A 12,344-nucleotide genomic window follows, 5' to 3' on the forward strand; every position below is an offset into this window, starting at 1 on the left:
AGCAGTATTTTCTGCCTTTTCTGTAAACTTTTTGGTCTCCTCAAGAATTAATGCCTACTCCGGAGCAGGGGGAAATAGCTAATAGCCTTTTTATTATTGATAGAAATGTTTGGTTTTAGTTGTATTTTTTAATTTTTATTACTGTTGTATTATATTATAATTAATAATGCAAGCTTAATTTTAAGGTGTTTGTACCAACTTATATTTTTTAAATTTTGTGAACTGTAGCGATGGAATATTACTGTGCAAAGGTATATAAAAATTGTATAGATAAATCAATAAATAAATCAACATGAATTTACATGCAATGAGCGCTATTAGCTACGCGCTCAGTTGGAGGCGCATTTTGGATGTGCTAAGCCCCGTTTCGCATCGGGGGTTATGGACGCGTGTCCAGCCGCATGTTGAACCGTGCGCATTGGCCTGCGTATGAATAAAGCAGACTCGGTGATTCTCCAGCCAGGGTTGGCATTGATTAATTTGCCCTGCACTTCACCAGGGGTCAGGTGAGGCCGTTGGCTCCCTAAGTGAGGTGACCGAGCCGTGTCAGCTGAAGGCTGTGAAGTTCTTTCGATCAGTGGTTACTTTGTGGGCTGCCTTCCCGAATTCAGCTCAAAGCGGTTTGCAATAAAAATAATTTAAAAAATAAAATACTGACTAACAAATGGTTAAAATTAAAATAAACTAAAACGCGAATGTATAATAAAACCAAGTAACAGATATACACAAAAAAAATAAGACAAGGCATACAACAGTGTTACCCTTCAGCATAACCTAAAACTATAATGAAAATATCTGCCAGTGTTAGCCGGAGGTAATCCCTGCACCAGAAAAGTCCCATTGTGTATGATTTCCTAGGGAGCAGAGAAAGACTTGGGCTTTATATTAAAGCCACAACAGCAAACACCCAAACACTGCTCAGTATCTCTCTCTCTCTCCTTGTTTTAGGTGGGAAATATTTCTTATGCGCTGAACCTTTCCAGAGAGTTTCTTCACTATGGTAGGTGATCTCAGATTGCTGTAAACTGTGATCCATACATGCGTATTTCTGTCTCTGGACACCAAGCAGCCTTTTGTTCAAATAAGGCAACAAGGAGGCCAATATTCAGCAAGCGTTGTCCCGTGCGTTCAGTGCGATAAACGTCCCACTGAATATACTCGTTTAACGTTATCCGGTTACGTGTATCCGGCTAACGTTAAAGGATAACCTTCTGTGTTTGAATGAGGCTGGTTAGGTTTTAAAGTTAGCCGGGTACACGTAGCTGGATAACTTGCTACTTAATCCCGATATCTTTCAAAGCTATCCGGGTACTTTGCGCTGTCAGTGGTAGCATGAAAAAAAAAAGAGAGATCCAAAAGCCCGCGGCTCTCTGCTGTCTCTGCAAACTGCGCCGTCTCTCACAGAAATCTTGAAATCTCACAACTTTCTGGGCTGTCTCCCCCCCCCCCCCCCCCAGTTTCATTTTAAAATTTTCAATTACGAGTCGCAAACCCCCACTCTCCTCCCGCAGTTTAAAACAGAGTTAGCCCTCCCGTCCCACCTCCTCTGACCCCTCACCCCATCCCATCCCCCTCACCCCAATGGCCAAAACTATCCCTGCCGGGATCGAGGGTCTAACCCGCCCGCCCCTGGCGGCTCTGTCGCCGCCTCTGATAGCGCTGGAAGCGTAAACTACGAACGGTTTACGCTTCCAGCGATCTCGAGCGCTACCCATGGGAGCGCTGAAGTGGGTGGGAGCAGGTGAGTGAGACCCTCGCTCCCGGCAGGGATGGTTTTGGCCACTAGGGTGGGATGGAGGGGGCGTTAGGGGAGGGCAGGGGGCCGAGACTCAGGATTGAAAAATTGAAAATGAGGCAGGGGAGAGTGGAAGGGGGGGGGGGGGGAGTGACGACCCAGAAATTTGTGAGGTTCCAAGATTGCTGGGAGAGAGAGGGAAATTTACGGAGACGGCTGAGAGCCTCCGGCCCTTGTATATCTCTTTTCTTTTTTTTTTTTTTCATGCTGACACTGACAGCGTTAAGAACATAAGAAAATGCCATACTGGGTCAGACCAAGGGTCCATCAAGCCCAGCATCCTGCTTCCAACAGAGGCCAAACCAGGCCACAAGAACCCGGCAATTACCTGGATTATCCGGATATGTAATGGCATTGCCAATTAGTTATAAGTTATATGTAAACCGATATGATGTGCAAACGGCTGTCGGTATATAAAATTCTCTAAATAAATAAATAAGGTAGCAAGTTATCTGGCCATACAAGGCTGGATGACTTTAGTCCTCCTGTAAAGCAGATCTACAGTTATCTGGCTAACCTAGGCGGATATACCCGATTTCAGCTAACTTAGCCGGATAGCTCAGTCCTTCCCGGAACGCCCCTTTTTGTATCCAGCCAAATTATAGCCAGATAAGTAGTGGCTGAATATGCCATATTTGCTATTTAGACGGATACATTTTGAGTTATCCATCTAAATAGGTTTTGTCTGGACTGATCTGAGTACGTACAGGGAAATGGACTGCTGAACAATTTGATTAGGATTACCGAACAATTTGCTATGCAAACATGAGTTTTCTAAACAAAATTTGGTCCCGTTAACAGAAAATGATCTTAACTGCTAATCAATCAAAAGGGGAAAAAAATCATAAAGTGATTGTTAGGCAGGTCTGTAGATTTGTTTTTCTACGTTGCAGTGCTAAAATATTAAGTAAATGATTTTTATTGCAAAACTTCATGGTCAAATCTTGAGGGTTTTTTTTTTACAGAAAGCATCACCACCACCGCCATACATGGAGAGACACACACACACACACACACACACACACACACACACAAAGACACTATCACACTCAGTGGCTCTCTCTCCCTTACACAGACAAATGCACGCTCTCACACTCAGTGGCTATCTCCCCTTCTTATACACACACAAGCAATCTCACACTCAGGGCTCTCTCTCCCTCACATATACACCACACACATACACACTCAGTGGTTCTTTCTTCCTCACACACACATACTCAGGTACTGTCTTATATTCAGTGGCTCTCTCCACACACATACATATTCAGGCACTTTTCTCACATTCAATGGCTCTCTTACCCTCAAACACAAAAAGATACTCTCTTACACAAAAAAGGCACTCTCTCACACTCAGTGGCTCTCTCTCCCTCACACATACACACACACATTCAGGCATTCTCTCACATTTAGTGGCTCTCTGCAAGCGCACACACACATAATCTCTCACATTCAGTGGCTTTCTCTGCACACGCACACACAGGCACTGGCACACTTTCACGTTCAGCGGCTCTCCCTAATACACACATACATATTCAGGCGCTCTAACACACACACACAAGACATTCTCACACTTTCTCTCACTCACTCACACAAGTTGCGGGTTCCCTCTCTCTTCGCAATGCTACCGGGTCACAGGTTCTGTCTTATTCAAGCCCTCGCAGTGACCTGCCAGGACTCATTCTCAGCCACCAACGGGATGGGTTCCGCTGGGGGCCACCAGGTTGTGGGGTGTCCTGTCTTCTTTGTTCACCAGATAGGTTCCCTGGCAGCCTGCCAAACCACATAGACAATAGCAGTCACATTGATGCAATGTGAACTCCTGCTACCCCGGGGCCGCTCGTGCAATAAACCAAGATTGGCCCCAAGAGCAGCAGGAGATGATGTTCACTTATACACAACTCCTGCGGCTAGTTGAGTGCAGCATCGGCTCAAGCAGGAATATGGTTTATCCCTGCCATCTTCCTCACACTCAGTGGCTCTCTCCCTCACATGCACACACACACACTTTCTCACACTCAGTGGCTCTCTCTCCCACACATATACTCACAGGTAATCTCTCTCATTCTGAGTGGCTCTCTCTCCCTCATATACACAGGCACTCTCTCACACTCAGTGGCGTTCTCTCTCACACACACAAATACAGATAGACATCCTTTCATGCTTACTGACTATCTCTCCCTCATACACACAGGCACTCTTTCACATTCAGTGGCTCGATCTTTCTCTCACAAGCACACAGGCTCTCTGTCTCTCTCTCTCTCTCACACACACACAAGCTCACTCTTTCTCTCTCATTCACACACACACATTCGAGGTCTCCCGCTCTCTTATGGACCCTTTTTTCAACTGCCCCATCGAGTTTCTTCTTTTGTCGTTAGAGCAGCCTCACTGAAGATGGACTGCCGGGGGTGGGGGGCCGCCTCACTAAAAGATTAACCGCTGGGGAGAGGGGCCGCGTCAATAAAGATTCACCACCGGGTGGAGGTGGGGCGGGCGGTCAGTAAAGATGGACATTAGGGGAGGGGGCCCGATGCCAGGGGAGAGGAGGGGAGCCACGTCAGGAAAGATGTGCTGGGAGGGCCACGTCACTTAAGCAGCGCCTGGAGGAAGACTGCGTCACTAAAGACAGGCTGCGGGAATGGCGTCATGCTCGGCTTGAGAAAAAAATACCGCAAAGAAAAAAAATGAACTAAAGGAAATTGGTCAGGGCTGGGGATTCACTGAATCCCCGATTGCCGTGCCCACCCCTCGCACCTTCCCTAAAAGGCCGTCCCATCTTCCTTTTGTTACCGTCAGAAAAGAGGCCCCAGACAACTGGTCCGAAAAGAAAGACTTTTATTGCATGCAAGACACAGCTGAGAACAATGGCTCAGAAATCTGCGTGTCCCTCCCCTCCAGGAGCTGCCTCTTATACATTCCACATTTCTTACCTTTCACACATGCGTTCTACACACTGCTGAGCAAGCACATCCCGGCTGAGGGGCTGCTGACCCCCTCCCTAGACACCCTGGAACTTTCGTGAAACTTCTCCCATGTTCTGCAGGAGAGGCTGCCGGGACTTGCGGTTCTGGAAAGGAATTTGCGAGTCTGCAGCAATACTGCCCTACACATAATACATCCATTGTTCTAATCTAAGTTACAGACTTGACAGGCAGTGAAAGCTTCTCAGAGAATAAGAACAGCGAGAACAGTGAAAGGCAAAAATGAAAATGTGCTGACAGAGAGTTTCTCAAAGTCCGCTGTATTGCAGACTGTAAGTAGACCCGTCATGAAGCAGGGGATTCTGGTACATGAAGTCTTTTTTTGGCAGGAGTTTCAGGTTGTCCTCTGACAGGGTGAAGTCTCAGCCCACTACAAAAGCAAATAACTGCAGTGAAAAATAAGTATCACTGACACTTGATAGAGCGCACAGGGTAGATATAGAACGGGGAGACGAAAGGTGGAAAAGTGGACGGAGGGGGAACCCCCTAATGTGCATCTGATGAGAATGAGGGCCCACAAGGCCTTGAGGTGATGCTAATTGGGAGGGGGAATCTACCACGCAAAACCTTTCAATATTGACCTCTAAGACACTGCTTTTTCCACACTAGTCCTTCTCTAAATACTTGGGCAGTAGGCAGTATTTTCCAGCATGACTCTCATTACCTCACCCATCACCATCCACCTGAACAGCTTCTGTTATTGTACAAATGCCTTCTTGTGACGGGCAGTGTGGGAGCTTTGCAGAAACTGTAAGAAACATATTTATCTTGCATGGTTGTTCTCGATTTATTTCCATAAGATCCGGAGAACGAGAGGGTAGCAAGCAATGTGCAGAAATACGAGAAGCTACTTGCTGAAAAGTCACCAAGTGCACAGGAAGAGGTGATAGTCCAGAGGTCCAGTGTCACCCATCTGCAGACAAGAGAGGCCTACGAAGGACTGTGCCAAACTCTGGGATCTCAGGTAGTCCTAATGCTGTCTGCCGCCTCTTTTATACTTCAGATGGAAGGATGTGGGGGAGACCAGCAGCGTAGCCGATAAATAATGTCTTAGCAGTCACCCTACAAGGGATTTCCGAGTAGTCTGCAACACTTACCAACATTAAAAATGCCTTATTAATTTGTATTAATTTTATATTTATTGCAGTTTATAAATACACAATATCATGTAAAAAATGAACAAAGAGCACTTAACAGAAACATCAGATCTAATAAATCATTCCAAAAGTGCAGAGAATATCATAACCTCAATAAAACAGCAATATTCATAATAATTATAAGAACAGAACTAAGTCATGCAAAAAATATATATATTCAAATTCTGGTGTCACCTCAGTGACAGCAAAACAAACTCCTTCCACTGCCAAACACTTTGTGAAGTAATACAAACCCGTTCCAAAAAATAAGACACCTAGAATATTTCCATATCATAAAAGCAATAACTCCCAGGACTCAAACAGCTGCATCCTATCTAAGAAAAGGCAGCAAGGCAAACATTACACCAGGCCCTAGAACACTAATATACCACCTACTTGGCAAATAGAACAAGTCAGACTGCTACAAATCCCCACTGAGAAACTACACGCTAGCCAAAATACTGCACTTCATTCACGCATGCACAACACAGAAAGACCCTTACCCAATACAGAATAAGGGACTATAAATTAGAAACAGAAAAACACAGACAAAACTGAAATGGAGAGCCAGAGAAACCAGACCCTGTGAATTCTGGAATACTGCAGAAAAAGCAAAATATAAATATTTAAGAAATGCACATTCCCAAAGATGGCATATTCCAGTCGCTAATAGGCGTTTGGCACGGATGAGTTTGATTTTATTAAAAGCTCGAGCATTGCAGCCGCGGATGTGTGTGGAAGTGGTGGATTTACAAATCATACTCCCTGAAGCAGCCGTTAAGGGCGAAACGCTGGCCAGGTCTGAGAATCTCTTTCTGATTTTGCGAAAACAGAACAGTCTTTACAACAATGTCTTGTACAATGGGAGCTAAGTAGCCTTGTTTTTGGTACTGTACAGTTGAATTGAAGGCTCCTTTTGAAATTGAACTACATTGCTTCCAGAATTGTTTTTTATGTTATTGAAAAACATTTAAAAATTAAAAAAACATACATTGATCTGATAATAAAAGAAGGTCTGTTTGCCAAACAAGCAGGATAGGCGCAGCACCACAAAAAAAGAGGAGTTTTTAGACTCATGATTTCGCCCTTTATCAAATCAGTGAGGTTTCACTTGTATTTGGCATCTGAAGTCTTTTTCCTCCTTAAAATAAAAAAAAATAATTTTGTGTACAATTTGTAATTAGGTGCAGTTTTGTTCTGTGGTATTAGTTTACTTTTGCACCGCTAACCTCATTTACAGGCCGATACAGTAAGGAGCGGTAGGAAGAGCTGCGTTAGTGCCGGGCGCACCCGCAGTTGCTGCACGCACAGTCCGGCTCACCTACCGCTCGATACTGTATTTAAATTGCTTGCAAATGCAAGCCGCGTCCAAGAAGCGTCCGTGAAGCGTTAGGCCTGCGCAACCCATTTTACTGGATAGAGCGCTATACAGTATCCTGGGTGCGCTGGCCTAACGCTTCACGGCCGCGCTGGTATCTGTCATTTCAAATGTCATTTCAAATGACATTTGAAATGACAGGTACCAGGAAGTGGACAGTTCTCCTATGCTCGAGATTGCCAGTCCTCTCTCCCCTCCTCCCGAAGCAAGGCGCGAAAAGCAGCCTTCCTTCGGGAGGAGGGGAGAGAGGACTGGCAGTGTAAATCGAAAAAGCCAAAAAAAAAAAAAAAATGCAACGAAGTGGACGGTTCTCCTACGCTCGGGATTGCCAGTCCTCTCTCCCCTCCTCACGAAGCAAGGCGCGTAAAGCAGCCTTGCTCCGGGAGGAGGGGAGAGGACTGGCAGTGTAAAGCGACGAAGCGACTTACTTTTTTCGCAGCCTTCCTCCGGAGACGGACATCGGCGAGGACGACCGCGGCTCCCCTGCCTCCCGGAGGCGAAGATGGATGCCTGCACGGGCGAAAGCGGCCCCTGTGCGTGCAATTGGGCCGCTCAAGACGTGACGTCACGACGTTTGGCGTCACGGCATGTGACGTCACGTCTTGAGCGGCCCAATTGCACGCACAGGGGCCGCTTTCGCCCGTGCAGGCATCCATCTTTGCCGGGAGGCAGGGGAGCCGCGATCCGCCTCCGCCGATGTCCATCTCCGGAGGAAGGCTGCAAAAAAAGTAAGTCGCTGCTTTACACTGCCAGCCCTCTCTCCCCTCCTCCCAAAGCAAGGCTGCTTTACGCGCCTTGCTTCGGGAGGAGGGGAGAGAGGACTGGCAATCCCGAGCGTAGGAGAACCGTCCACTTCGTTGCTACTTTTTTTTTTTTGGCTTTTTCGATTTTTTCCGCTTTCGTTGCTTCGGGAGGAGGGGGGAGAGGACTGGGGCTGCCCCGGAGACCAGCACCCATTGACGCGGCCAGGGCAGATGAGCGGGGGCTGGGGGTAAGTTTGCCACCTACCCTTACCCCTGCCTCTAACGCAGGGGTAAGGGTAGGCGGTAAGTTAGCAGGTTAAACGCGCGGCAAAACGGCAGGGTAAAATAGTGATAGTCGAGGCGCGCGTTACTGTATGGGAGGGAATAGCTAATTCGATTGTTTACATCTGATATACATGCCGCGGACGGAAGGGGTTAACCGGTGATTTAAAGAGGCGGTAAGAATCGGTTAAAGGGGATTGTGTATCGCAGGAAGGGCTAACGCGGCTGGAAAGTGAGTAGAAAGCGGGTTAGGAGCGGGGTAACCGTGGCCGCACTTTACTGTATTGACCTGTTAGATTTTTGGAATATTCCAATTGATGAAAGGCAAAATACTTTTTTTTTTACCTTTGTTGTCTGATCCTATTTTTCTTATCAGATGGTCCCAGTCTCTTTTTCCCCCTTGTCTGTCTTTTTCTTATTTCTTTTTCAGGGTCTCTTTTATTCTCTCTGGGGTAGATTTTGAAAAACTGCACGATCGCGTACTTTTGTTTGCGCAGCAGGAGCAAACAAAAGTACGCTGGATTTTATAAGATACGCGCGTAGCCGCGCGTATCTTCTAAAATCCTGGATCGGCGCGCACAAGGCTGCCGATTTTGGGCAGCCGGCCCGCGCCGAGCCGCACAGCCTGCCTCCGTTCCCTCCGAGGCCGCTCCGAAATCGGAGCGGCCTCGGAGGGAACGCTCTTTCGCTCTCCCCTCCCTTCCTCTACCTAACCCACCCCCCCGGCCCTATCTAAACCCCCCCCCCCTACCTTTATCCATGGATTTACGCCTCCCGGAGGGAGACCTAAATCTACGCGCGCCAGCGGGCTGCTGGCGTGCCGAGACCGGACCCGGGGGCGGTTCCGGAGGGCGCGGCCACGCCCCCGGAACACTCCGGCCCAAAACCGCGCCCCGCCCCCAAAACGCTGCGTCATTCGGCCCCGCCCCCGACACGCCCCCTTCCGAAAACCCCGGGACCTACGCGCGTCCCGGGGTTCTGCACGCGCCGGCAGCCTATGGAAAATAGGCGTGCCGGCACGCAAGGCCCTGCTCACGTAAATCCGGGCGGATTTACGCGAGCAGGGCTTTGAAAATCCGCCCGTCTGTTTCTTCTCTCACCTCTTGTCTTCTTTCCTTCCTCCCTCCCTCATACACCCACACGGGCTCTCCCTCTCATGCACTCTTTCACATAGAAATGACAGCAGAAAAGGACCAAATGGATCATTCAGTCTGCCCAGCAAGCTTATGGTAGTAACTACTGGCCATACAAACCACCTTTATAATTATCAGTTTCCCAGTCTGTCAAATTCAGGGCCCTTGTTGATTGCTGTTTGAGTCCAGTTCCCCATTAACTCTTGCCATGAAGCAGAGAGCAATAATGGAGTTGCACCAATTGTGTGAAGGCTTATTGGTTAAGGGTAGTAACCGCCACATCATCAAGTTAATCCCGTGCGCTCTTTTCCTCATTTCCATACTCTAGCCTTTAGGGATCCAGAGTGTTTATCCCATGTCCCTTTGAAATCTTTTACTGTTGTCTTCACCACCTCCTCTGGAAGGGCCTTCCAGGCATCCATCACCCTTTCTGTGAAGAAATATTTCCTGACATTGGTTCTGAGACGTCCTCCCTGGAGTTTCATTTCGTGAACCCTAGTTCTACCAATTTCTTTCCAACGGAAAAGGTTTGTCATTGATTGTGCATCATCAAAACCTTTCAGGTATCTGAAGGTCTGTATCATTATCTCCCCTGTACCCCCTCTCTTCAAGTGTATACATATTCAGATCCTTCAGCCTCTCCTCATAGGTCTTCTCATACAGACCCTACACCATTATGGTTGTCCTTCTCTGGACCGCTTCCATCCTGTCTCTGTCCCTTTTGAGATACGGTCTCCAGAACTGAACACAATAGTCCAGGTGAGGCCTCACCAAGGACCTGTACAAATGAATTATCACCTCCTTTTTCTTACTGGTTACTCTTCTCTTTATGCAGCCCAGCCTTCTTCTGGCTTTAGTTATCGCCTTGTCACATTGCTTCACCATCTTCAGATCATCAGTCACTATCACCCCAAGGTCTCTCTCTTGCTCTGTGCATAACAGCCTTTCACCCCCCCATCACATACAGCTCTTTTGGATTGCCACACCCCAGATGCATGACTGCACTTCTTGGCATTGAATCCCAGCTGCCATATCTTCACTCACCATTCAACCTTCCTTAAATCACATCTCATTCTCACTATGCCTTCCGGCATGTCCACTCTGTTGCAGATCGTAGTATCATCTGCAAATATTCCTTCTATCCCTTCCACAATGTCGCTCACAAAGATATTGAACAAAATTGGTCCCAACACCGATCCCTGTGGCCCTCCACTTAACACCGTTTTCTCTTCAAAGCAGGTTCCATTTACCATCATGTGCTGTCTTCTACCCATCATCCAGTTTGTAATCCATGCCACCACCTTGGTGCTCACTCCCAAGCTTCTCATTTTATTCATGAGTCTTCTATGTGGATTGCCGCACCCCAGATGCATGACTCTGCACTTCTTGGCATTGAATCCCAGCTGCCATATCTTCACTCACCATTCAACCTTCCTTAAATCACATCAAAAGCTTTACTAAAATCCAAGTAAATTACATTGTGCACTCTTCCCTGATCCAATTTTCTAGTCACCCAATCAAAAAATTCAATCAGATTCGTCTGACAGGACCTTCCCCTGGTGAATCCATACTGCCTCGGATCAAGCAACCCACTAGATTGTAGATAGTTCACTATCCTTTCCTTCAGCAGAGTCTCCATTAATTTTCCCACCACCGAGGTGAGGCTGACTGGCCTGTAGTTTCCAGCCCCCTCTCTGCTCCCACTCTTGTGAAGCGGGACCACCACCGCTCTTCTCTGATCACTCAGCACCACTCCCGTTTCTAGGGATCTATTGACTAAGTCATGCAGCAGACCTGCTAGCACCTCTCTGAGCTCCCTCTGTATCCTAGGATGAACCTCATCAGGCCCCATGGCTTTCTCCACTTTCAGTTTCCCCAGCTCTTCCCATACATTCTCTACTGTAAATGGAGTTTCGTCTTCTCCACCCCCATCCACAGTCTTGTTAACTAGCAATGGTCCTTCTCCAGGGTCTTCTTTAGTGAACACCAAACTAAAGTATTTGTTTAATATTTCCGCCATTTCTTTGTCTCTCTCCACACATTGATCCTGGTCTCCTTTCAATTTCACTATACCTCTTTGGACCTTTCTTCTTTCCCTGATGTTTCTGAAGAATATTTTATCACCTCGCTTTACCTCTTTGGCAATCCTTTCTTCTGCCAGACTTTTTGCTTTCTTGATTACTTTCTTCGTGTTCCTAAGTTTCACCAGATATTCTTCCCTGTGTTCCTCTTTTTGGGATCCTTTATAATTCTTGAATGCTGTTCTTTTTGTTTTTATTATGTCATCCACCTCCTTTGAGAACCAGATCAGTTTCTTATCTCTCTTACTTTTGTTTACTTTTCTAACATATAGATTTGTTTCCTTTGTAATTGCTCCCTTTAGTTTAGTCCACCTCTCTCATTTTCTCCGTCTTCTAGTTCTACCTCCAGGTATGTCCCCATTTCGACAAAGTCTGTATTTTGAAAGTCAAAAATGTTTGTGTGACTTCTCCATATCCTATTTGTGATATGAAACCATACTGTTTGATGATCAATGGTGCTGAGGTGGGCACCCACCCGGACATTAGAGACATTATCCTTGTTAGTGAGCACTAAGTCGATTATAGCTCCCTCTCTCGTGGGTTTCATTACCATTTGTTTGAAGAGAGCCCCTTGCAGGGCCATCCACTATCTCTCTACTTCTGGTAGATTCTGCAGAAGGGATTCTCCAGTCTATGTCTGGCATATTAAAGTCTCCAACAATCAACACTTCTCCCTTCTTTCCCATCTTTTGTATGTCTTCGACCAGATCTCTGTTTAGCTTTTCCGTTTGAGTTGGAGGCCTGTAAACCACTCCAGTAAAAATGGATGCACCCTCATCTTTTTTTAGGACGGCCCATAATCCTTCTTCCCATTC

At 46.8% G+C, this 12,344-nt stretch overlaps 1 protein-coding gene across 1 annotated transcript in view; it reads left to right on the forward strand.

Moving 5' to 3' along the window:
* The window catches only part of P4HA3 (prolyl 4-hydroxylase subunit alpha 3), a 69,091-nt gene that overhangs the window by 25,049 nt on the left and 31,698 nt on the right, over nucleotides 1–12,344 (forward strand). Inside the window, exons 5-6 of the mRNA XM_029602102.1 lie at nucleotides 949–1,000; nucleotides 5,577–5,740. Coding sequence (XP_029457962.1) covers nucleotides 949–1,000; nucleotides 5,577–5,740 — 216 coding nt within the window. The remainder of the gene's footprint in view (nucleotides 1–948; nucleotides 1,001–5,576; nucleotides 5,741–12,344) is intronic.

This window comes from Rhinatrema bivittatum, chromosome 5, assembly GCF_901001135.1.
Source record: "Rhinatrema bivittatum chromosome 5, aRhiBiv1.1, whole genome shotgun sequence".
NCBI lineage: Eukaryota > Metazoa > Chordata > Amphibia > Gymnophiona > Rhinatrematidae > Rhinatrema > Rhinatrema bivittatum.